The 26,719-nt window shown below is 49.3% G+C and overlaps 1 protein-coding gene across 1 annotated transcript in view; it reads right to left on the reverse strand.

The window, feature by feature from the left end:
• Positions 1 to 26,719, reverse strand: part of LOC137437809 (dol-P-Man:Man(7)GlcNAc(2)-PP-Dol alpha-1,6-mannosyltransferase) — a 74,786-nt gene that overhangs the window by 28,679 nt on the left and 19,388 nt on the right. Inside the window, exons 5-6 of the mRNA XM_078768641.1 lie at positions 16,271 to 16,374; positions 15,641 to 15,870 (exon numbers count right to left, since the gene is read on the reverse strand). Coding sequence (XP_078624767.1) covers positions 15,641 to 15,870; positions 16,271 to 16,374 — 334 coding nt within the window. The remainder of the gene's footprint in view (positions 1 to 15,640; positions 15,871 to 16,270; positions 16,375 to 26,719) is intronic.

The following is a 26,719-nucleotide window of genomic DNA, read 5'->3' on the forward strand; positions in this document are numbered from 1 at the left end:
GTTTCTCAAATTAAATTTCCCCATTAAAATGAATTGAAATGCTATTAATCCGCTCCAGCCCCCCAAAAACCACACCAATTTTTTTTGAAATATATATATATATAAATATCTCGCGCTTTATATTTCACCTGAATGCAGCATACAAGTTGGCAGGATGGCCTGGACTGGAGGTACGCACACTTGACTCTAAACTGTCCAGCCTGGGTTTGAATCCCGACCCAGCTATAACCTGTCATGTCGGTGTTTCACAGGCAGGGTGATTCATCAATGTGTGTACCGCTAAACTGGGCGCCCCGTTTGCGTCCCATTAGTTGTTGGATGCTAAGGATCTCACATCTCACCGTGTCTTCCACAAAGAGAAGGCGAGCTACCGCCGGCACTCTGAACAAGTTGTGGCCTGGCATGCTCTATATCTGGCATCTCCTCTGCCGTTATATACGTCCTCCTCGGCATCTTTTTCCAGAAGAGCCCTGTCTCGTCACAGTTGAAGATTTGCTGGGGGATGTATCCTTTGGCTTCTATCAGTTCGGCAAAAGTTATAATAAAATCTTCAGCTGCCTTCACATCCGAGCTTGCTGCCTCACCATGCCTGACGACGGAGTGAATGCCGGTCCTCTTCTTAAAATATCAAACCATCCCCGACTGGCTTTGAATGACTCTTCCGATGCCTCGTCCGTTGATGTTCCCGCCGTCTGCTGCACCAAATCCCCGTAAATGTCTCGGGCCTTCTCACACATGATGCTCTCGGTCACGGTATCTCCTGCGAGCTGCTTCTCCGTCAACCACACCAACAACAACTTCTCCATCTCTTCATGGATAGGGGTCCGGAGCTTTGAAATAATCTTAACGCCCTTGGCTGGCGTTATAGCCTTTATCGACTCCTTCTGCTTCAAAATCGTACATATCGTAGAAGTACTACGATCGTACTGCCTCGCCAAGTCGACAACACGCACACCTCGCTCATGTTTTCGACGATTGCGTGTTTTATATCCAAGCACATCATCCTCTTCTTCTTCTCAGCACTGCCCTTGGCACTCAATTTCTTAGGACCCATGGTTAAAACTAAGAAATTTTCCAAAATAACAAAAATGCGAAAACAAAGCAGCAAGCGATATACGGCAGAGATGCTTGCACGGCAAGAAAACCACGTGACCGGAACGCTCGTTGGGCCACCTCGTGGCGGGTGGCGTAAGCTCGTAACTCAGGTCTCGGCTCGCATCACAAAGCAAAAAACCGCCCGAGCGACGGCTCGTATCTCGGAAAACTCGTAAGTTGGTGCACCTCGTAAGTCAAGGTTTCACTGTATATATATATATATATATATATATATATATATATATAATATATATATATATATATATATATATACATATATATATATATACATATATATATATATACATATATATATATATACATATATATATATATATATACAGTCACGTGAAAAAGTAAGTACACCCCCGTGGAGAGTTTTGACTTTTTCAACATATTTCAACATACAGCTATTTGATCTTCATTTCAACAATATTGATAGATAAAGGTGATATAATATAACAAATATCATGAAACATTTACATTTTGTAGTCCATTGTATAATTTAAATAAACATAAATGCAAGTTTCACATGTGGAAAAAGTAAGTACAACCCTTGGCTCTAATAGGTGGTATTGCCCCCTTTGGCAGAAACAACCTCAAGTACGCGTTTCTCATAACTGTCTACCAGTCTCTCACATCGACTGGGAGAAATTTTTGCCCACTCCTCCATGCAGAATTCTTTCAGCTGTGCGATGTTTGAGGGGTTTCTTGCATGCACAGCTCGTTTCAAATCCCCACAACATCTCGATGGTATTTAGATCCGGGCTTTGACTTGGCCATTCCAGAACCCTCCATTTCTTTCTTTTCAGCCATTCCTCGGTGGATGTACTGGTATGTTTAGGGTCATTGTCATGTTGCAAGGTCCACCTTTGGTTGAGCTTCAACTTCCCGACAGATGGCCTCACATTATCCTCAAGCACGCTCTGGTACAATGAAGAATTAATAGTGGATTATATGATGGTGAGCTGCCCAGGCCCTGATGCAGCAAAGCTGCCCCAAACCATAATATTTCCACCACCATGCTTTACAGTTGGTATCAGGTTCTTGTGGTCAAATGCTGTCTTTGGTTTTCGCCAAACATGTCTTCTGGTACTGTGGCCAAATAGCTCTACCTTTGACTCATCTGTCCAGAGCACATTGTTCCAGAAGTGCTGGTCTTTGCCTCGGTGTTCATTGGCAAACTTCAGTCTTGCCCTGATGTTCTTTCTGGACGGCAAAGGTTTCCTCCTGGCACACTTCCCAAGTAGATCAAATTTGTGCAGCCTCTTTCTAATGGTAGACTCGTGCACTTTGACATCAACAGTGGCAAGAGCTACCTGTAGGTCCCGTGATGACATTCTGGGGTTCTTAAAGACTTTTCAGCATCTTGCGGTCAGCTCTCGGGCTGAACTTGCTTGGGCGGCCTGGTCTGAACAAGTTGGCAGTTGTTTGGAATCTTCTCCACTTGTAGATGATCTTCCAGACAGTCGAATGATTGATTTCAAATTGGTTGGAGATCTTTTTAAATCCATTCCCAGACTCGTAGGCATCTATAACCTTCTTTCTGAAGGCCTCAGAGAGGTCTTTTGATCGAGGCATGGTGATGCCGCACACTTCAACAACAAAGAGCATATCAAACTAAATGTCTGAGGTTTAAATTAGACAGGTTCCTCCAAGATCCTCTCTAACGACGTTCTAATCATTTGCACCTGAGCTTGAGCTGGTGCACCTGATTCTTATTTTAGGTATTTGAAGTAGTGATAAATGTAGGGGTGTACTTACTTTTTCCACATGCGAAATTTGCATTTATGTTTATTTAAATTATACAATGGACAAAAAAAAAAAAAAAAACTAACTTGACTTGACTTCCGTTGAACTTGGCGCCGACTCAGAAGAAGACCTTTGTTGGTCGAAAGCTTGTCAAATTAAAGATCGAAGTCCTGAAGCTACGTCCGCGTCTGATTTAATCTCCCAATTATTTATTCAATGCAAATGAGATGCCCTGCTCGTACTGTGGAGTTTCTACTATTTCTCACAGATATATATATATATATATATATATATATATATATATATATATATATATATATATATATATATATATATATATATATATATATATACACATTAAAAAAAAAATTTGTATACAAGGTTTTGTATACAAAAATCTCGTGTAAGAGCTAACATTGATCACAAAAAAGACAAACTGACACATAAAACATATGGTAAAGGGAGCGGGAGAACAAGATGGAGCGCAGGGACATCGGGAGATCTCTGCGAGGGAGAGGGCTTTGGAGGGAGGAGGCACGGGAAGGGGGGGAGGGGTGGGAGGGGTAAAAAAAACACGTAGACACTGCAAGGACTTCCAGGAAAGAATTCGGTATTTCAAAAAAGTGGATCTGGGGTGACTTAACGGGGGTAGAAAAGATCAAGGTTTTGGATGGGGGAAGATAAGAGATGGTGGAGGACAGCCGTTTTAAACATATATACATACATACATACATACATATTGTTGTGGATATGAGAATGTTTTTTTTATTTTATTGTTGTGGTAAAATGTGGTTGTAAAAGGTTGTTGTAAAATATCACCCCTCCTCCCTCCGTTGTGGTTTTATAAAGGTCAAAGGGCGTTCCCGTAGTTAGTCCATAAAACATACATGCAGGACACGATATATCTTTTTTTGACAGTTATATCCTTATTATGTGTATTAGCGTAAGGCTGTGTCTTCCATTAATTGAAATACTCCATTGCACCAGTGAAAGAGAATAGATCCCCTTTCCTTCCCATCCCCAAAATCTCCATTTCATATTACATCCCCTCTCGTCATTGCCGAGCCTCGATTGCCCATATTACCTCCCCTCCAATAACCGCCATTGACCACGAGGCTCGAGTCGGGGAAGAAAGGCGTGTCTCCACCTCGTCATAGAGGGGAGGAGTGAGCCAGCCCCACTCGACCAACCATGAGCCAGGGGTTTGGTTAGAGAGGGCGGAGGAAGAGCGATCGGGGAGGTTCGCAAAGGTTGAGGGGCGGGGGCCTATATAACCCAAGGCAGGGCGTGTCCAGAGAGAGATGCGTTTTTACAGAGGAGAGCAGAAGACAGAAAGACAAGGAGTTGGTCTGAGTTGGTCTGAGTCGGTTGCCTGAGGAGGGTCAGTGGTTGCGTTGGTAAGGAGTCGGTGGTCAGTTGGTTGCGGTGAGGAGTCGGTGGTGAGGAGTGAGAGAAACAAGAAAGAGTTGAGGGTTTGGACCAGACGAGTGGGACAAGGCCTGGCAAAGCACGCGACGAAAACAGCAGCCAAAACAGCAGCCAAAACAGCAGCCAAAACAGCAGCGTGGGGCCTGGCCCGAACGGCGGCTGCTAAACGCGCCAGTTGTGCTGCGGGACCCCCCTTGGACCTCTCTCCCTCCAGCCATCCACCTTCATTCCATTCCATCCTTCTTGTATACGTGAGTTTGTTTTGTTTGTTCTGTCCTGGGTTAATTAAGCTGTATAAGTTAATAATTGCACTGTGTCTCTAATCCTTCTGTATATTATTTTATTATCTTTCCTTCTCCTTGGTTACTTTGAGCATGTAAATAGTAGGAATAAATTTAGTGGTATTTCCAACCTTTTTGTCTTCTGCTTCTTCTTCTTCACATCCGTGTCGCCTTTGTCTTTTCCCTATTGACTAGCTGTGGTGCGATCCGGCCAAAGTTCGGGTGGAATCGGGTAAGTTTGTTAGGTCGCGGTCACCAACCGCTCGGTCTACAACATCTAACCGCGATCTGTAACAATTGGTGTCAGGAGTGGGATTCGGAGCCCGAACCAAATTTAAAAAAAAAAAAAAACATCTAGAAAAAAATTTGGTCAAAAATTTGGAGCGGCCGAAATTTGTTTTGTTTTACAAAACCTGAACTTTGAAATCGCGCCATGGCTGGTCAAGGCGACGGGATGCCGGTGGGAGAGATAGAGGGTTTAGGAGTAACCCAGGATCAAATGGAGGGGAGCAATGAGGAGGCGTTTGAGGGAGTATCAGGTGCACAAAATGGCGCTCTCGCGCACGTGGTTACAGCGGCACCAAATTTAGCCACGCCCATGGTCGCGGTAGTCGAACCCGAGATGCCAATGGATTTGAACCTGTTTATGAAACAGATGATGGCCTTTATGGTAAAAACAGACGATAATTTCAAAGGGATGGAAAACAGGATAGAGGGCCAAATGGGGGTAATGAGGGACGGAGCGAGGGCTGATAGTGAGCGATTGGGGGGCAAAATGGGAGAAATGGGGGAACGGCTAGAAGCTAAATTTGAGGGGTTAGACAATGGGTTAGAGGGGGTGAAAAATGGGTTAATGGGGTTAGAAAATAGGATGGAAGACAAATTGCGGGAAATAGGGGAGCAATCCGCCCGGGAAATCGAACAGATGGGGAACCAGATGGAGGAGATACGACGAGGTGTAAGTGAGGAGGTCTCTGGGCTATGCGAGGAGGTAAAGCGAGGTGAGAAGCGTATGGAGAAAGAAGTGAGGAATAATACGGCTAGGTTACAGGGGGGAATAGAGGATCTGACGAAGGGAGTAGAACAGCTGACAGTCGGACAAAGGGAACTAGCGGACCAAGTGGAAAAGAACACTGCAATAATCGGGGGGTTAAAAGCGACACAAAAGGACATAAAAAATGAATTAATAGCGACACAGAAGGAATGTCAGATGGTACATGAGGGGTTGACGAAGAAGTTGGAAGAGGTGACAGAAGTAATAGAGACGAAGGACCGAGAGGTGAGGACGCACATAGAAACGGTTAAAGTGGCGTTAGAGGAAGAGATAGAGGGGGCGCACAGGGAGATGAAGGAGGTAAAGGAAAAATTAGAGGAGGTGGAAGAGGGGGTGAGTGAAATTAAGAAGAGACGGACAGAAACTAAAAGGGAGATAAAGGAGGAAGTCATGGAATATGTACAAGGTCTGTGTTCAAATCATGATGAGGTGCTCACTAACCAAATAAAAAGTTTGCAGGTGGCAGAGGAGGTGCGACGACGAAGTACGGAGGTGAGTGGCAATGTATATGATGTGAGGGGAGATTCAGTCGGCTTGGGGGGTGGTGTAGACCCGGGTGTTCGTGAGGGACCAATGGTAAGATGTATGACTGGTCCGGAGTGGATGGACAGGGGAGGTGTGCAAGGAGGTTTGGCTATGGGGAGTGAGGGGGGTGCTGGTGAGCAAGGATGTGGGGGCATGGCGTGGGTAGCGGGTTGCGGAGGGGCGACCCAGGCATCGACACCAGGAGGGGTAGTGTTTGGAGGGACGGGGGACGCGCGGGAGCCCCCCGGGAATAACGTACTGTGGGAGCCCGAACGGGTTGGTCCCGCGTTGATCCCGCAAGGAGTGACGCGCGGGGTCCGACCTTCGGGCGCCCACAAGGTCCCACTCGCGCCGTATGACGGCAAGAGTGATTTGAGGGCGTACCTGGCGCAGTTTGAGTACGTGTGTAAAGGCAACGGTTGGAATCCGGACGAAGGTGGAGTACACCTGGTGGGGGCACTGCGCGGTGCGGCGGCGGAGGTGCTGACGGCTTTACCACCGGGTGCTCTCACCCTGCCAGCTCTCCGTGCGGCATTAATTAATCGGTTCGGCATTGAACAGCAAAGCGAGCTTGTTAAAGCCCAACTTGCGCAGCGAAAACGCAAGCCCCAGGAAACCATCGGGGAACTTGCTCACGATATTCGCCGCGCGGTCGGGATTGCACACGCGGACATGGCAGCGAGTTCCCAGGAAAGCCTGGCGCTGGATCACTTTATTCAGGCCCTTCCGGATCTGGAGCTCCGGCAACAGCTCGCCATGTGGCGCCCGCAAACCATGAGTCAGGCGGCCGACGCTGCAGCCCGTTGGGAAGCAGCGAGGCCCCTGGCCCGGGGAGGCGAGCGCCACGCAGTGGCGGTGCGTCAGATGGGGCCCGTGATGGGGGGCGGCCCCCCAAGGGGGCCCGCCCCCGACGGGGGCCCTGACCTGGAGAGCATGGTCCGGAGGTTAGTGGATCGGCGCCTGGCGGGACCTGGACCATGGCAGGCGGCCCCAGCGGTGGCACCCAGTAGTCCACGACAGAGTACCCCAATTCGGACATACAGGGGGGGGAATTTGGAATACCGGAGGCAAGCACCTTACCAGGTGAGGTGCTATAATTGTGCTCGGATGGGTCACCGGGCATGGGAGTGTCGAGCTCCGCGCCGGGACGTTTCCCGCCAACCGATGCCCTCAACTCCGCCCCGTATAGATCGGCCTAGCCGACCTCAGACACCCCCCCGCCAGGGCCCGGGAAACTAGAACGTGCCGGGCATGCAGGGCGGTGTTCGGCAGTAGGGGATGGGGAGAAGCCCTCGTTGACGCGACAGGTCATTCATTGTGGCCGAATTGGGACGGGTAGTTTGACAATTCGGTGCAAAATTGCCGGCGTGGGGGTAGACGCCGTGGTGGACACGGGAGCCAGCGCCACGATCATCAACCCCATGGTCCTTAATTCGAGTGCAGACGGCTGGGGTAAAATCCAGCGTCTGGAAAATCATAGTTTGCAGTTGGCTACCGGGGCAACGGCTCCGATCATAGGGCGTGGTTTTGTGACCCTCAAGTTGGGATCGGTAAAGCAAGAGATAGAGGTTTGGGTGGCGGAGGTGTGCGACCCATGCTTAATAGGGTTGGATTTGTTGACTGCCAGCGGTTGTAAAATCGACTTGAGTCGGGGGATCCTGCGATGGGGAGTGGAAGAGCTACCATTGGAGGGGGTGAGCACAGCCGAGAGGGTGGAGCTGGAGGCTCCTGAGGCCGTGACCATCCCTCCGGGGGCCGAGGCCATCGTGCCGGCCCGATGGTCAGCTCGCCCGACATGGCAGGAATCCTGCGGCCTGGTCGAACCGGTGGCAGCGCTATCCATACCTGGTTTAATCGTGGGCCGTACCCTTGTAAAAACGGACGGGCCGGTGGTGGCCGTCCGAGTATTTAATATTAGCACAGAACCACGCACTATAGTGAGGGGCACGAAGGTAGCTGGCTGCACCCCAGTTAGAGAAGTCGCGTCAGTGAGGGGCGAGAACGTCCAGCCGAGCCGGCCCCAGGGGGAGCCTTCAATAAGTTCTAGGAATTGGCCCGATCCCATTTGCGAGATGGTAAATCGTAGTAGTGTAGAGTTGGGAGGTACCCAGAGGGAGGCCTTACACAAACTGGTTGGGTCCCATTTGGACCTCTTCTCCTTGTCCACCGAGGATATTGGACGTACGGGCCTGGTGAAACATCAGATCCACACCGGTGAGGCCCGGCCTATTCGTCAGGCCGCCCGACGGCTCCCTTGGAGCAAGAGGGCGGAAGCTGACGAGCAGGTTGAAAAATTAAATTCCAACTTCTTTCCTGGAAGTCCTGGCAGTGTCCATATGTTTTATACCTCTCCCACCGCCCCCTTCCCATGCCCCCCCCCCCCAAAGCCCTCGCCCTCTCTCAGATCTCTCGATGTCTCCAGGTCCCTGCTCTCAAATGTTGTGTTTGTGTCCTTCCCCCTCTCTCCCCATCTTGTCTACCGCTCCCGATGTTATATGTGTCGGTTTGTCTTTCTGTGTGATTAATGTTCGCTCTTTCACGAGCCTCGATCTTGTATACAAAAAAAAAAAAAAAAAAAAAAAATGCTCGACGCAGGTGTGATCGAGCCCTCGGGAAGTCCTTGGATGTCACCTGTTGTGCTGGTCAAAAAGAAGGATGGGACCACGCGGTTCTGCGTGGACTATCGCCAGCTAAACAACGTGACACTCAAGGACTCATATCCCCTGCCAAGGATTGATGACACCCTCGATGCCGTTGCGGGCTCAAATTGGTTCTCGACTTTGGACCTCAAGAGTGGGTATTGGCAGGTGGAGATGGATAGGGCAGGGAAGGAGAAAACGGCATTTTCCACAGGTAAGGGACTGTATCAGTTTACTGTGATGCCGTTTGGTTTGTGTAACGCCCCCGCCACCTTTGAAAGATTGATGGAGCATGTACTAGGCGGCATGCCATGGCAATCATGCCTGGTGTACCTGGATGACGTCCTAGTACATGCCAAAACGTTCCCCCAGGCAGTAGCTAATTTGGACCAGGTGTTCGGGTGCCTCAGACAGGCAGGGTTGAAGCTGAACCCGAGTAAGTGCACTTTGTTTGCAAGAGAGGTGGCCTATCTAGGTCACGTGATCGGCCGCGAGGGGGTAAAAACGGACCCAGACAAAATTAAAGCGGTAGAGGAGTGGCCCGCACCACGTACCATCAAGGAGGTGCGGGGATTTTTGGGACTCTGCTCCTACTACCGGCGCTTTGTGGCGAAATTTGCGGAGTTGGCCCGTCCCCTCCACCGGCTTACGGAGAAGGGGACGCGATTTAATTGGACACGGGAGTGCCACGAGGCCTTCCAAAAATTGAAGGGGTGTCTAACATCCGCACCCCTTCTAGCTTACCCCACTAGTGACGGGGCATTTACCCTGGACACGGATGCGAGCCAGGAAGGATTGGGCGCAGTTTTGTCTCAGACACAGGAGGGCGTGGAGAGAGTGATTGGTTACTATAGTCGGGCCTTAAGTAGGCCCGAGCGAAATTATTGCGTCACTCGCAAAGAGTTATTGGCCATGCTGGCTGCCATGAACCATTTCCACCCGTACCTGTACGGGCGGAAATTTTTGGTTAGAACTGACCATTCCTCCTTGCAATGGCTCCTTCGGTTCAAGGAACCGGAGGGCCAAATTGCAAGGTGGTTGGAAAAGTTGCAGCAGTACGATTTTGATGTGGCCCATAGGGCCGGGAAGGCCCATGGTAATGCGGACGCACTCTCTCGGCGTCCTTGTCTGGGGGAAAACTGTAAATTTTGTGCGAGACACGAGGAGAGGGAGCAATTGGGCGATTCTGCCCCGATTCTCGTCGTCCGGGCAACCCGGGTGAGAGGGCCAATTTTGCCACTAACCGCGGACGAGGAATTTGGAGATTTGGCATGGAGCACGGCCCAGCAGGAGGATCCTGTCCTGGGGCCAGTGTTCAATTGGGTCAAATTGGGGCAAAGACCAAAGGGGGAAGAGGTCACCCCCTCGGGGCGCAAACAAAGGCGTATTGGGCTCAGTGGCAGACCCTGGAATTGAAAGGCAACATCTTGTATCGCAAGTGGGTGGAGGTTCCCTCTGATAGAACTTCCTGGCTGGTGATAGTCCCTGACAAATTCAAGAACGTCATATTGCAACAGGTGCATGGTACCCGCTCCGGCGGCCATTTGGGCAGGACAAAGACAATATCTAGGGTCCGCCGGAGGTTCTATTGGGTGAATATGGGGCGCGACATACAGGACTGGTGTCGGAGATGCGACGCCTGTTCTGCCAAAAAGGGACCAGCACGGAGGATGAGGGCCCCCCTTCAATTACATCAGGTGGGGGCCCCCCTTGAGCGGGTGGCTATGGATATTCTAGGACCGCTGCCCCGCACCCGCCAAGGTAATAAGTATATCCTCGTTGTAATGGACTATTTCACCAAGTGGCCGGAGGCCTATGCCCTCCCCAACCAAGAAGCAGGGGTGGTAGCACAGGCCTTCGTAGAAGGATTTGTATGTCGGCACGGGATTCCACAGGAGCTGCACACCGATCAGGGACGAAATTTTGAGAGCCAATTACTAAAAGATGTGTGCAGACTCCTGTCAATTCGGAAAACAAGAACCACGCCCTTGCGGCCACAATCTGACGGGATGGTGGAAAGGTTCAATCGAACATTGATCCAACAACTGGCATTGTTCACCACCACCCGTCAGGATGACTGGGACGAACATCTCCCGTACCTGTTGATGGCCTACCGAACTAGCCAGCACGGGGCCACCGCATGCAGTCCAGCGTTGCTTATGTATGGGCGGGAGTTACGGGCTCCCGCCGACTTGCTATGCGGTCCCGTGCCAGACACCACGGATACACCGCCGAGGGAGGGTTACGCACGTCACCTGGAGGAAGGCATGGAGCGGGTCCATGCCTTCGCCCGCCGCCAGCTCCATCTGGCGGGGGCCAAGATGAAGCGCAGGTACGACGACCGGAGCCAGGGGAGTCAATACGCTCCGGGGATGAAGATTTGGTTCTTTAATCCCCGGAGGCGGAAGGGAAGGTGCCCAAAACTCACCTCCCCCTGGCAAGGCCCAGGAGTCGTCCTGTCGCAAATCTGTGACGTGGTCATTAAGATCAAAATGGGGCCACGGACCCCCCCCCTCGGATCGTCCATGCCGACCGGATAAGACCTTATGCCGGCGAGCAGGCGCCCTCATGGATCGCCTCGGCTCTAGATGCCGAGGCAGGACCCAGTGCCTCTTGCGACGGGGGCTCGTAGCGTCAGAGGACTGGGGGGATGGTAGTGAGAGATGCCCCGATGTGGTGGGATGGCAACTCTGTCATCCCTCACGGGTGGGGCAAATGCGCAATAGCTTATGGGGTGTATGGCAGTGAAAACTAGCCCGGGTGGGTTAGGATATTGATAGGGCCCTAGAAGATGACATTAGGTAACGTTAAGGTTAGTTAGTGACTGATACCTGTAGTGGGGACGCAGGTAGTTTAGTGTGGATGATAATGACGTGGGAGCGCAATAGTTTAAAGGGACGACTGGGAAGCGCAAGTTTCAGAAGGGAGTAGCTAGCTGAGATGATGCCGTGTGTGTGAAGATTGAACAGGTGAGAATTGAACAGGTGTGATTGCACAGGTGTGCAACTGAACAGGTGTGTGGAGCAGTGTATGAGGGAGTAGTGGTGATTGCGTGTTGTGTTGACCAAATGGTCCAGGAAGAGGAGGAGGGTGCAGGTGGCACCAGGTAGGATTGCACAGGTGTGCAACGACAGGTGAATGAAAGACAGGTGTATGGAATAAATGGTATGGAGTATTGGAATGGATGGTCGTGGAGTGAGTATGGTGGAAATTGTGGAGTGGAGTGGATGGTGCGAAGGTGTGAATGGGGGAAGAGTGGACCCCCATCACGGATACCCGGGGCGGGTAGTGTAAGTGTTAGGTAGAGGGTACAGGTAAATTGTGGTTGGATATTGGCATCTGTGGTGCGGGTGAAAGAATGGTCTTTGGATGGGTGCATTAGTGTTGTGGAAATGGCTGGGCGTGTAGCCTGTTAGTGTGTGTAGTTGGTTGGGCACTCCACCACTGTGAGGATGTCGGCCAGGTGAGGCCGCAGGTGGGCTCTGGGAGCCGGTAGTAGTTGTTGTGGATGGGGCCCGAGGATCCGGAGGACGGACCCGGGTAGCCCAGTGCCAGAGGGCAACGAGTGGGGTGACAGAGCCAGGAGGGGCTGTCCCCAGTTAGATAGGTTAGGGTGAGGAGCAGGTAAGCTCGGGTGGCAACTGCAGTGGTGGAGGTGTGCAGGTGGGTAGACCTGCAGGGAGAGCTACACGTCGCAGCCCAGAAATTGTGCGAGGCACCGGGAGAGGAATCGGGGGAGTGAGACCCCAAATTGAGAAGCACCACAGTTTGGTCAATGGGAATTGGTTTTTAGAACCCATAGTGTAAGTTGGCCAACGGATTGGCAGGGAGAGACCCCGGGTAGTGTAAAGTGTGTTAATGTCAGTTAGAAAGTAGTTAGGATGAAGTCTCCTCGCACCATCTGCATCCACTCACCTGAGGTGACAGGTACTCCGCACCATGCCATGTTTAATTATTTTTACTGTGCAAATGTTTGGATTGTGAGACGCATCATGACGTGGGTGTGACATTGTGTTTTGTTGTTCCATCTCTTCCTCCTTATGAGGATTGATGATGAATTTGGTGATGGCAAATTTTGAAGTAGAGGGATTGTGGAGACGAATTTGGTATAGGGGAAATATGGGGAAGACGTGACAGTAGTGACGAATTTGTAAATGTGTAGATTTTTGTACATATGGGGTAAGGGCAAGGGTAGGGTAGGTGACAGGGGGGTGACGTACGGTAGGGACGAGCTTTCTCACTTCGCCCTCCGTACGCATTTCGCCTTGCATTGCCTTATTGATGTGTACCCTTGTGACCTTACCCCTCGCTCATTTGTCTTTCCCCTTTTGTCTCCCACATGACCTGTGCGCCGTTGGGCGCCGAGGGGAGCGTGCGTGGGTCGGCCATTGTGCGCCCGAAATTCCCAGAACCAGCTGTCTGCATCGATGCACCACATTATGGACCACATGCCTGTGGCCGAGCACCACTTATGGACTCCATGGGTTGGGGCATGGCCCCTCTGCTGGAACCGGCCATGAGGACCCGAAATCTTGCTGGCGGACCTTGGCCACAGGGCACCGATGCCCCACAGGTGAACCACACATAGTCGGCCCTGTGGGCCATAAATAAAGCAAATAAAAAGGACACATTGGGCACACTTTATTGAAAATAGGCCGCCAGTAAGCAAAGCAAAATAAAAATGACAACATCTGGAAGACAAATAATAATAACCAGCAGAGGGAGCCGAAGAGCAAGAGACACCTGCAGGGTTAGGGGTTGTTGAATTTATTTTTATTCATTGAACACTGATGAACTATGGTGACTGCACCGATTGGTGCTTGGGTGTGTATTGGTGCGTTTTTGGGTGCTTTAATGGTGCGTCGATGCAGAGCAGACTGTCTCCCCCCCAGAAAGAACAATCACAGGTCCTGGGTTAGTTTTGTAAATAAAAATAGCGTCATTGTAAATAATGCTTCCCACCGTCAGTGTATAGTTTGAAGACCATTCTGCAATTCGGTTAACTGTGGGCGTAAGTCTGTTAGGCAGGGTGCAATGGAGCAGCGGGACACATTTATTTATGTTTTAAAACTGTCGCACTCAGGGTCAGGTTAAAAGTAGAGGGAACTACACCTACGTGCCACACTAAGGTAAAAGTTATAGGCCCGGGCCGTGCCTAAGGGGAGGAGGGTGCAGTGTTGTGGATATGAGAATGTTTTTTTTATTTTATTGTTGTGGTAAAATGTGGTTGTAAAAGGTTGTTGTAAAATATCACCCCTCCTCCCTCCGTTGTGGTTGTATAAAGGTCAAAGGGCGTTCCCGTAGTTAGTCCATAAAACATACATGCAGGACACGATATATTTTTTTGACAGTTATATCCTTATTATGTGTATTAGCGTAAGGCTGTGTCTTCCATTAATTGAAATACTCCATTGCACCAGTGAAAGAGAATAGATCCCCTTTCCTTCCCATCCCCAAAATCTCCATTTCATATTACATCCCCTCTCGTCATTGCCGAGCCTTGATTGCCCATATTACCTCCCCTCCAATAACCGCCATTGACCACGAGGCTCGAGTCGGGGAAGAAAGGCGTGTCTCCACCTCGTCATAGAGGGGAGGAGTGAGCCAGCCCCACTCGACCAACCATGAGCCAGGGGTTTGGTTAGAGAGGGCGGAGGAAGAGCGAACGGGGAGGTTCGCAAAGGTTGAGGGGCGGGGGCCTATATAACCCAAGGCAGGGCGTGTCCAGAGAGAGATGCGTTTTTACAGAGGAGAGCAGAAGACAGAAAGACAAGGAGTTGGTCTGAGTTGGTCTGAGTCGGTTGCCTGAGGAGGGTCAGTGGTTGCGTTGGTAAGGAGTCGGTGGTCAGTTGGTTGCGGTGAGGAGTCGGTGGTGAGGAGTGAGAGAAACAAGAAAGAGTTGAGGGTTTGGACCAGACGAGTGGGACAAGGCCTGGCAAAGCACGCGACGAAAACAGCAGCCAAAACAGCAGCCAAAACAGCAGCGTGGGGCCTGGCCCGAACGGCGGCTGCTAAACGCGCCAGTTGTGCTGCGGGACCCCCCTTGGACCTCCCTCTCCCTCCAGCCATCCACCTTCATTCCATTCCATCCTTCTTGTATACGTGAGTTTGTTTTGTTTGTTCTGTCCTGGGTTAATTAAGCTGTATAAGTTAATAATTGCACTGTGTCTCTAATCCTTCTGTATATTATTTTATTATCTTTCCTTCTCCTTGGTTACTTTGAGCATGTAAATAGTAGGAATAAATTTAGTGGTATTTCCAACCTTTTTGTCTTCTGCTTCTTCTTCTTCACATCCGTGTCGCCTTTGTCTTTTCCCTATTGACTAGCTGTGGTGCGATCCGGCCAAAGTTCGGGTGGAATCGGGTAAGTTTGTTAGGTCGCGGTCACCAACCACTCGGTCTACAACATCTAACCGCGATCTGTAACAATATATACATACATGTATATATATATATATATGATAGCAACAAACGGAACCTAAACATGTGTCACGGCTGATGGCACTCCTGTTAGTACAGAAACCCCCAAAAACATTTGGTGTTTTTTTTCATAAAGAATTTCTTTCTTAGTGGTAATGATGGAAATTTGTATCACAAATACAATTGCTCTCTTGGTCCGACGAAGGGCTACCACCCGAAATGTAAGCATTGCTGCCCTTCACACTGTGGTTAGCACACCTTTGTCAACTCTCAGCTGATCTAAACCTCTGAGGAAGACCGAAACTTGCCTTGGTGAAGTTTTGATCAACTACAATTCCCCGGACACCAAATTGATTTGGTGTAGTTATATTTTCTGATATATACGCTTATTTCTTTTTTAAACTAAGTTACATTTTGCACAAAATTTAAATTGTTCAAATACTCACAGAGAGGCCAGACCAAAACCAGAGGCAGCGTTGAGTGGTGGAACAGCATATATGATAAAACGTAGCTCCTTATGCGGTAACAGTGAGTAGAGAGAGACAAAGGTGATCGGGGGTAACAGCAACAGGAACACCCGCTGAGGAGCACGGAGACATCCCAAAGGCCCAAGTATTGCTGTGGCCCCCAAAGCTCGGGGCAGGGCTGAATAGAAGTACCAAAGTAACGGAGATGTCTGTTTAAGTCAGTCAATGGTTAATAACGATGTTTGTGTCATATTGAATGCTCATTCCCATGAAACTGACTTTCCTGAAATACAAAAATCACCTATTTTGTCTGCTGATGCGAATCAAAGCTATCACAGTACAATAAACAGTAGGCCATTGTGTGGGCTGGTACTCTGGTGGAATAAAATTTTAAAAACTAGGAGGTTGGGTGGGGGTTGAAGGGGAGAGATGAAGCTTTGCATCCATGAGATAGTTGTGTCTCAGGGATGATGCAAACGGTAGGCAGATGTTGCATACGCATAATGCTGATGATGTGGATTGTATGAGTGCCCGAATGAAATAAAAAGTAAAATTGTCAAATTTAAAGATAAGGTCAATCCACTGTGGCAGAACACAAAGAAAGGATACGCCCCAGACGGAGCTCTTATTCAACACAGTGTTGTACCAGAGGACGTTCCATTCTGGCCACAGCCAACGACCCCACATTACAGAGTCCACAGCCACAGTGAGCACTTGAAGGAGAAATAGAGAGGGTGGGATTGGCAATGGATCAAAAAAAATTCCATTTCCGTTTTCATTTTTTCACTTCAGTTTCCGGTTACCTGGTCATGATCACTTCTCTTGGTCTTCCGAGAAATCTGCTTCCGAAAAGCTAAGTAATTAATTCCGGATTTGTCTGTGCTGTTTTAGATTTTATCTTCTCCATTTGTCTATTGCTCTTTGTACCGAGTGCTCACTCATGTGTATTTTTGGTACACGTTACTACTCTGCTGGTGGTGTTTCCCCCTTTCCATGTTGTTCTCTTCCATGAGCTCATTGCTCAGAACCCATCAAAATGGTTAAATGCCCCTTGGAATAAAAAGAGACATTTGTGGAAAAGAGAACGACTCCGGGAAGAAGGAAATAGTTTTAAAATGACGAGTCAGGTAGTGTGCAATGTTAGTGTTATGTTGGTGTCACGTTAGATGACAAGCTTTTCATCTCCATCCATGAAGACAACTACAAAGGCATGATATCAGGTGACAAAAGCTGAAATCAACAACTGGTTTAAAACATAATGAAGATCTGGTTTAAAACAGGTATGCTTTGCTCGCACTGTGAACTGTAGCTGTGCCAGAGCAGTTTAACCGCCAACTTCTCATTCCTAAATCTCACCTTAACCCCTTGATAAACAAAAGCATGTTCAGAGTCATTTTCAGGTACAAGTCCAATTTTATTAATAGTTTGGCAATAATAATCACGAATATGAATTTAAATTAAAGATTATGCAATATGCATGACGAAAAATACAAGTTTTCGTAATTAACTAAAAAAGACAAACAAACAAACAAAAAAACATTATGGAAACGACAAAAGCTCTTAATAGTAGGGTGCCCGGACACTCAGTCATTTCAAATTGATGCAAAAGTTTCGTTTTCAGTACCAATTTGAAGGTATAAAGGGCCGATAGAACAATTTTGGTTCGAGTGTTAAGCACTCATATAAAAAAAATTGGGGGGGGGATTTGGAGGATTTTTTTCGTCACGAATCTTCCCCATACCCACCTGCGTTGTCATCCAAAGGGTCCCTCAACTCTTGTAACAAGTCAGATTTGTTGGTATACATTGTGGAAGCCAGTACGAGTAGCGCCATTTATGTCGACGAGGATCTGGTTGCGCCAGATGTTTACGACTTCATTGTTATTGACGGTGGAGTACTGATACACTCACTTCTTGGTACAACTGTCCAAGGAAACACCGTTGATTCATATTTCGACAACATATTCTGCCCAAGAGTTCACCACGACTTTAAAAGATCGACAAAAGTATACAATGTCTGGGACCCGTATCGTGCACTGACAATCAAAGGAGGCACAAGGGAAAAACGAGGAACAGGCACCCGACAATGCGTATCTGGTACTGCCAAAATCCCAGGAAATTGACAGAAGTTTCTGGTGAACATTGATAACAAGAAGGAACTGTTCTCATTCCTGTCAAAAAAGATAACAGAAGGACAGTTCCCAGATGACAAGGATATCTACATCACTGCAGGTGATCAAGTCCACCATGTTGGAAACAGTCCACCAATGGATCAATGCAACCATGAGGAAGCTGATACTCATGTCCGAGTACATCTCCTCCACGCGCTCCAAACATCGTCACTTGGGATGGTTCATACTGGAGACACAGATGTTGTCGTAAACCTTCTGAGTAATTTCCATCACATAAAGGCTCTGAATCCAGCGCAGAAATCTGGATCTCCTTCAAAGTGGGAAAGACAACTAGAATGATCTCCCTGAACACGATCGCCACAAACCTGGGCACGACAATGTGCAAAGCCATGGCCCTCTTCCTCTTCCACGCATTCACTGGATCAGACAGCACGTCTTCCTTCATGTTTAAGGGTAAGCGATACTGCTGAAAGTTGATGCATGAAGTGCCATCCCTCATGGAGGAATTTGCAACTATCGTTGACACTCCATTCCAAACATCGCCAAGGCTGAAAGAAGTGGCAACAAACTTTGTCTGTAGGCTGTACTCCAATGAGTCAAACGAGGACAATGACGTTGACCTCGTCCGAATGAGGGTGTTCTCACAGAAGGCTAGGGACGTTGAGAGAATTCCCCCAACGAGTGATGCTTTGGATCAACATCTCAAAAGGAGTGTCTTCCAAGCGAGCATCTGGACAACAGCCCAAAGGTCCATGATGCTTGTCAACAACCCCACTAATCATGGGTGGAAGGAAGAGGACGGCAAGCTGCTTCCCATTTGGACCTCGCTGCCCCTCGCCAAGGATGTCTTCCACCTGGATGTGAAGTGCACTTGCACAAGTACCTGCACTCTGTGCAAGTGCATGAGGGCAAAGTTGAAGTGCACACGTCGGTGCAAGTGCAAATGCGAGAAGTAGCTGGACCAGAACAATTTCCAATACTGACATGTATATATGGTCGATTTGTTAGCCACTTTCTTATTAAAACTATTGTTCAAGGAGTTATTCAAGCAATTGTCAAAGCAGTTACTCACCACCATTATTGTAGCACAAAGAAGAAACCTTTAGAGGCCAGTTTTCCCTGCAGAGCAGGGGTTGGCCACCATATTGTAGCAGAGTTAAAAGATAAATAAAAATGTCACTATATCATTGGGTTCGAATATAATTGTCCTGTTTATTTTTTTTAAACATGTTTCAGCTTACCGGGCCTATGACCCTTGGTCTTTTTTTGTGGATATGCGCCGATACCGGAAAAGGTATTGCCTCTATGGGCAATATGCTTGAAATACAAGTTGCTACTCCTGATCCTAAATCCATACATACCTCATATGTTCAGATCGGATCATCCAATCAAAAGTTATAACAGTTTCCATATTTCGCATGGGCCGGTGGGGGGGAGGGGGGGGGGTCAGGAACTCCCCACGTCCCCAGAAGCCCCATTTTTGATCTGAATGCTTGACACTCAAACCAAAATTGTTATATAGGCCCTTACCTTCAAATTGGTACTGAAAACGAAACTTTTGCATCGATTTGAAATGAAAAGAAAAACATTACCCATGCACGGACCCCACTATAACACCCAGTGTTAGCTGCAATGTTTTCCAATGCAGAAACAAAGTAATCTAAAATTGCAGGGAAAATATTAGAGTATATCTATCTATCTATCTATCTATATATATATTGTTATGGTTTTTAGAACCTTAACTTTGTAAAATAATAAGCCTTGTAAATAATTCCCTGTAAATATCCCCATCTTCCCAAAAGGTCAAAGATCGCACCCTAGATAGGCCACGAGCAACACGTAGGACACCATAGGATCTTCTTTTGTTATTTCATTAGTATGTGTTTCAGGTAAGGATCTGTTCCCAATAGTTTGACTCTGCGTTGCATTAATCAAATAACCTAGCCCCCTTCTCAAATTCCCATCCTATTCATTTTGCGGCTTTACCCTCTCCAAATTATATGGCGCGTCTCTGCCAGCCGCAGCGCCCGTCTCGGGACGCCATAAGCCACGCGGTCGGTTTGGGGAAGAAGGGGGAGGAGTTATCCAAGCGCCAGGAATGAGGCGTGGCCCCATCAACGCACCATCAAGGGGCGGAGTCCGGGAGCCCTCGCGACCAACCAGGGGCGAGGCGAGCTCATCGGTGGGCGTTTCCAAAAGGCAGGCGGCTTGATACACGGGCGGCCAATATAAGCGCAGCCGCGGACTACTTACGAGGTCGGACCGAAGGAGAGTGACAGAGTCGAGCCACCAGAGGCAAGTCGAAGAGAGAGAGAGGGTCAGTCCGCTACCGTGACGATATTAATCGCGCTGCCTGCCGGGTTTCGCCGCGAACCGAAGCGTGGACCCAGGGTGAAACGTGGACCGGAGGGGAGCGTGACCCTGGAGCCGGACCTCAACGCTGAACCACCTGCCCGAACCTCGACGCCTACCAGCTACCTGGACCCTTCGCCTCCTACCATCCCATCCTCTCGTGTAAGTGTGTTTGTTCTGTCCTGGGCGTGTTAATTAAGAGTGTCTAAGCTTGCCCTGTGTCCTTTTATTTTCTCTACTTGTATACTCTTGCCTTTCGTTTCCTCTTTTAGTGTAATTAATAAACCATATTTGTTCTTTCTTTACCCCTTGGTTTCTTCTCATCCGATCGCTTTCGTCCTGTCCCCAATTGAATATACGTGGCACGATTTGGCCAACGCTCGGAATCGGGTTAGTCTTCTTGCTAACGGCTCGGATTTCGGACTGCTCACCGCTCGGCAAACTCCATCTTGTCCGGGTCCGAGCTGGGAATTATATCCCTGCTTTGCGGAGAGATTGGCAAAGGTATCTGGGAACCCGTTGACCAGTCACCCTGGCCAATCTCACCCCGCAAAGGAGCGTGTAATTTCCAGGACGGGGAGGATTGGCCAGTGTAAAAGACAAGGGGATTAACCCCCTCTTGGTAAGGGGAGCGCCGACCCCGGATCCGCAACAATATATATATATATATATATATATATATATATATTGTTACAGACGCGGCTTTTAGATGTTATATGGACCGAGCGGTGGTGTATTTAACCGCGTCCGAACAGTTACTCCCCGATTAAAACCCGATTTCACCCGACGTTGACCAGATCGCCCCACGGATATTCAATCGGGAAATCTCTAAAGCGATCGCAAGAGAATGAAAAAGAAGAAGAAGAATACGGAGGAAGAACAGATTTATTATACACACACAAGCAATATTTTAGAGCGACCAATATTATTTACAGCAATAGATGGAAAAGAGCAGTCACACAGTGCATTGTTAACTTATTCTATTTCATTTACTTAATCCCCAAGACAAACGAGTAGGACAGGACGTTCACACTCACACGGTGGATATTGCAGGAAGGAATAGCTGAGGTGGACGCGTGGAGGAAGGCAAGGTCGGAGGCCGCAGCACCCCTCGCGGTTTTGGCGGGAAAACCTCCGTCGCGTATCCGCGGCCGTCACGCGCTGGCTCGGCACACCTGCTCCTCTTCCTGGGGTGGAGCCGTCTCCCTCCGTTCAGCGCGTCTCTCCAACGACAGGGGGGTATTGCAGGCAGGCAGGTAGGTAGGTAGGTAGGTAGGGCTTGCGGTGGATTGCGCTCCTCTTCCAGGTCATCCCCCAGCGTATCTCTCAAGGCCTCTCTCCAGTCATCTCTCATCTGGACTCCTCAAGCAGTCCCCTGCAATCGCTTTTATCACCTCCGGCGGAATTAAGCCGCCGGCTCCGAGGGCACGCCTACCGGGTCGCTCACCGCGGTGTTGATTGGCTGTTAGGGCCGGTTCACTCCTGCCCTCTTCTGACGAGGTCGAGCCACGCCTTTCTTCTCCAACCTTACCTCGTGGCCAATGGTGGTTTGAAGAAAACCAGCCAAAATGCGGAAGGCAATTGGAAGGGAGGTTTTGGGGAAATTGGAAGGGCCTACGCTTATTTTGTTTGATACAATGCAAAGTCAATCTAGTGGGAAAACACATACTTAGCCTACATGGAATAAGGAAATACACTATTTAAAAGATATATCGTGACCTGCGTGTATGTTCTATGAAATTAATTAGGAGGACGGCTGCGACCATTATTTACATTACCAGGATGTTACCATACCAAAACCATACTCTTCACATCCGTTACCCTTCCTCCAAAATTGTTACACTCCTCAAACCCCGTTACACTTCTCAAAACCCGTTACACTTCTCAAAATCGTTACACTGCACCCTCCTTTCTTCAGGCACGTCCTCGGGCCTACTAGACTTAACTGAGTGTGACATGTAGGTGTAATTCCCTCTACAATTAACCTGACCCTGAGTGTGACAATTTTAAAACACAAATAAGTATGTCCCCCTATTGCATTGCATCCTGTCTAACAGACTCAAGCCCACAGCTAACCGAATTACGGAATTATTCTGAAACTATACATTTACGGTGGGGAGCATTATTTACAATGACGTGATTTCTTATTTACAACGCAACCCAGGACCTGTGTTTTTCTCTTTTTTTTTTAGGGAACAAGAGAAAGAAATTCCTGTTGGGAGGGAGGAGACAGCACGCATTGCATCGATGCACCAGTACCAATACCACCAAAGCACCCAAAAGCACCCAAACACCACAAGGCACCCAAAAACACCATCCGGTGCGGTTACCATGGTTCATAATAAACACAACAAAACAACTGGTGGTGGTCTTCTCTTTCTCTGCTGGGCCGATGTTCTTCCCGACGTCTTCAGGCTTCATGCGGCCTATTTGGACATAATAAAAAGCACAACTTGTGTCCATTTTTATTTAGGGCCTCAGGGGCCAACTAAGGGTGGTCCACCTCTTTGGCATAGGTGCCACCTTACCGAGGTCCGCAAGCAAGATTCCCTGGCCACTATGGCCGGTTTCCAACAGAGGTGCCCTGCCCCAGAACCTGGGGTCCATCAAGTGGTACTTGGCCGCAGAACAGCGGTCCATAAAGTGGTACATCAACGCAATGCATGCTGGTTCTGGGAATCTCGGGCGCACAATGGCCACCTCACGCACGCTCCCATCGGCACCCAATGGCGCACAGGTCATGTGGGAGACAAAAGAAAGACAATTGAGCGAGGGGTAAGGTCACAAGGGTACACGTCAATAAGGCAATGCAAGGTGAAATGCGTACGGAGGCCGAAGTGAGAAAGCTCGTCCCTACCGTACGTCACCCCCCTGTCACCTACCCTACCCTTGTTCCCACCCCATATGTACAAAAATCTACACATTTACAAATTCGTCACTACTGTCACGTCTTCCCCATATTTCCCCTATACCAAATTCGTCTCCACAATCCCGTTACTTCAAAATTTGCCATCACCAATTCATCATCAATCCTCATAAGGAGGCAGAGATGGAACATCAAAGCACAATGTCACACCCACGTCATGATGCGTCTCACAATCCAAACATTTGCATCATAAAAAATAATCAAAACATGGCATGGTGTGGAGTACCTGTCACCTCAGGTGAGTGGATGCAGATGGTGCGAGGAGATCCTTCATCCTAACTATCCTCTAAATGACTTTAACACACTTTACACTACCCGGGGTCTTTCCCTGCCAATCCATTGGCCAACTTACACTATGGGTTCTAATAACCAATTCCCATTGGCCAAACTGTGGTGCTCCTCAATTTTGGGGTCTCACTCCCCCGATTCATCTCCCGGTGCTCTAGCACAATTTCTGGGCTGCGACGTGTACCTCTCCCAACAGGTCTACCCACCTGCACACCTCCACCACTGTAGTTGCCACCCGAGCTTACCTAGCTCCTCACCCTAACCTATCTAACTGGGGGCAGCCCCTCTCCTGGCTCTGTCACCCCTTGGTGCCCTTTGGCACTGGGCTACCCGGGTCCGTCCTCCGGATCCTCGGGCCCCATCCACACAACTACTACCGGCTCCCAGAGCCCACCTGCGGCCTCACCTGGCCGACATCCTTACAGTGGTGGAGTGCCCAAACCAACTACACACACTAACAGGCTACACGCCCAGCCATTTCCACAACACCAACGCACCCATCCACATACCATTCTGTCACCCGCACCACAGATGCCAATATCCAACTACAATTTACCTATACCCTCTACCTAACACTTACACTACCCGCCCCGGGTATCCGTGATGGGGGTCCACTCTTCCCCCATTCACACCTTCGCACCATCCACTCCACTCCACAATTTCCACCATACTCACTCCACGACCATCCATTCCAATACTCCATACCATTTATTCCATACACCTGCCCTCCATTCACCTGTCGTTGCACACCTGTGCAATCTCACCTGGTGCCACCTGCACCCTCCTTTCTTCCTGGACCATTTGGTCAACACAACACGCAATCACCACTACTCCCTCATACACTGCTCCACACACCTGTTCAGTTGCACACCTGTGCAATCACACCTGTTCCATTCTCCCACACACGGCATCATCTCAGCTAACCCCTCCCCTCTGAAACTTGCGCTTCCCAGTCGTCCCTTTAAACTATTGCGCTCCCACGTCATTATCAACCACACTAACCTACCTGCGTCCCCACTACAGGTATCAGTCACTAACTAACCTTATCGTTACCTAAGGTCATCTTCGCTAGATCCCTATCATTATCCAAGCCCTCCCTGGCTCGGTTGTCATAGCCACCCCATAAACTATTGCGCATTTGCCCCCACCTGTGAGGGATGGTGGATTTGCCATCCCACCACATCGGGGGTCTTTCACTATCAATTTTGTTCGTCCAGATTCCAACCAATTCAAAAAATTTTCATTTACTGCCAATTCTACTCACTTTTCGAAATTTCGTATCAATTCACTATCACTATCACGATCACCATCATCACAGTCCGCTATATCCTAGCCTCGGTGCGTCATGACATCATTAAACTCGGCTTCGTAAAGCCGAGCAATGAATTCGGGTGGTTTGGTTGCCTGCAGGTTGAATCCGTCCGGCTTTCGGTTCAAGGGAGGTGGTTTGGTTGGACCGAGGCTCCACGCACCATCTCGGCGCGGCACCTTGCGGTCCCGGGCCCGATGGCTCAATCTCCCCCGGTCGGAACCCCGTCCCCACGAGGGGGCACCGTTCCGCCTCCTCCCACTCGCCCTCGAACCGGACCGGTCGCCTCGCCCGACAAAGCCCGGACTCGACCGTGCGGGGCGGGGCCAAGCCCGAATCGGCAACGACGCTTCGAAGAGAAGCGACGCAGCATCGATCCGCGCCGGGCCTCGCACCCAACAAAGCACCCCACGCCCCGAGTGCTCGCATCGGCTATCCGTCGCCCTAACCGCTAACCTGGTTACCATCGATGCTTTACTTGCATGCTTACAAGCATACGCTACCCCTTTCACCCTCACAAAACCTGGCGTTCCAACGCCGTCCGTACATTCCACCAACGCTCTCCCTGTTACACACCATACCTCTCGCGCACACTCTCCCGTTACACCCTCTGTAACACTCACCACAGACGTACACTTTCTCGTTACATCCTCTGTAACACTCACCACAGGTATACACTCTCTCGTTACTTCCTCCGTAACACTCACCACAGGTGTACACTCTCTCGTTACTTCCTCCGTAACACTCACCACAGGTGTACACTCTCTCGTTACTTCCTCCGTAACACTCACCACAGACGTACACTTTCTCGTTACATCCTCTGTAACACTCACCACAGGTGTACACTCTCTCGTTACTTCTTCCGTAACACTCACCACAGGTGTACACTCTCTCGTTACTTCCTCCGTAACACTCACCACAGGTGTACACTCTCTCGTTACTTCCTCCGTAACACTCACCACAGGTGTACACTCTCTCGTTACTTCCTCCGTAACACTCACCACAGACGTACACTTTCTCGTTACATCCTCTGTAACACTCACCACAGGTGTACACTCTCTCGTTACTTCTTCCGTAACACTCACCACAGGTGTACACTCTCTCGTTACTTCCTCCGTAACACTCACCACAGGTGTACACTCTCTCGTTACTTCCTCCGTAACACTCACCACAGGTGTACACTCTCTCGTTACTTCCTCCGTAACACTCACCACAGGTGTACACTCTCTCGTTACTTCCTCCGTAACACTCACCACAGACGTACACTTTCTCGTTACATCCTCTGTAACACTCACCACAGGTGTACACTCTCTCGTTACTTCTTCCGTAACACTCACCACAGGTGTACACTCTCTCGTTACTTCCTCCGTAACACTCACCACAGGTGTACACTCTCTCGTTACTTCCTCCGTAACACTCACCACAGACGTACACTTTCTCGTTACATCCTCTGTAACACTCACCACAGGTGTACACTCTCTCGTTACTTCCTCCGTAACACTCACCACAGGTGTACACTCTCTCGTTACTTCCTCCGTAACACTCACCACAGGTGTACACTCTCTCGTTACTTCCTCCGTAACACTCACCACAGACGTACACTTTCTCGTTACATCCTCTGTAACACTCACCACACCGCGCTTCCATGTACCCCCTCGCACACGCGCTTCGACCGGCTCACTATTCGTGTCACTCTCCGTACACCCCGACGTGCATTCTCGCTCGCACTCGGTTTCACTCCCACACTTTATAACACACCCACTCGCCGACGCACACTTTTTCCTCACACGCGTGCCATTTCCACTCACACGGGACCCTTCACCAACGCCCGGGTGCTTCCTCGATCCCAAGCGCGCGAAAATTCTTTTGTCGCTAAACATCCTCCTGCAAAATCTACCCGCACAATATACAGCACGACTCACCTGGGGGATCCTTTTCTCCACGCGAACCTGCAAACTTCCATTCGGGTTAAGCACAGCATCGTGATGTGAGCAGGGACTTTGTACATAATCCATTTCTCCCTGCAATTCCCTGGCTACCTCCGTCATCTCT

Source organism: Myxine glutinosa (genome assembly GCF_964187855.1).
Source record: "Myxine glutinosa chromosome 12 unlocalized genomic scaffold, kmMyxGlut1.1 SUPER_12_unloc_1, whole genome shotgun sequence".
NCBI classification, from domain to species: Eukaryota; Metazoa; Chordata; class Myxini; order Myxiniformes; family Myxinidae; genus Myxine; species Myxine glutinosa.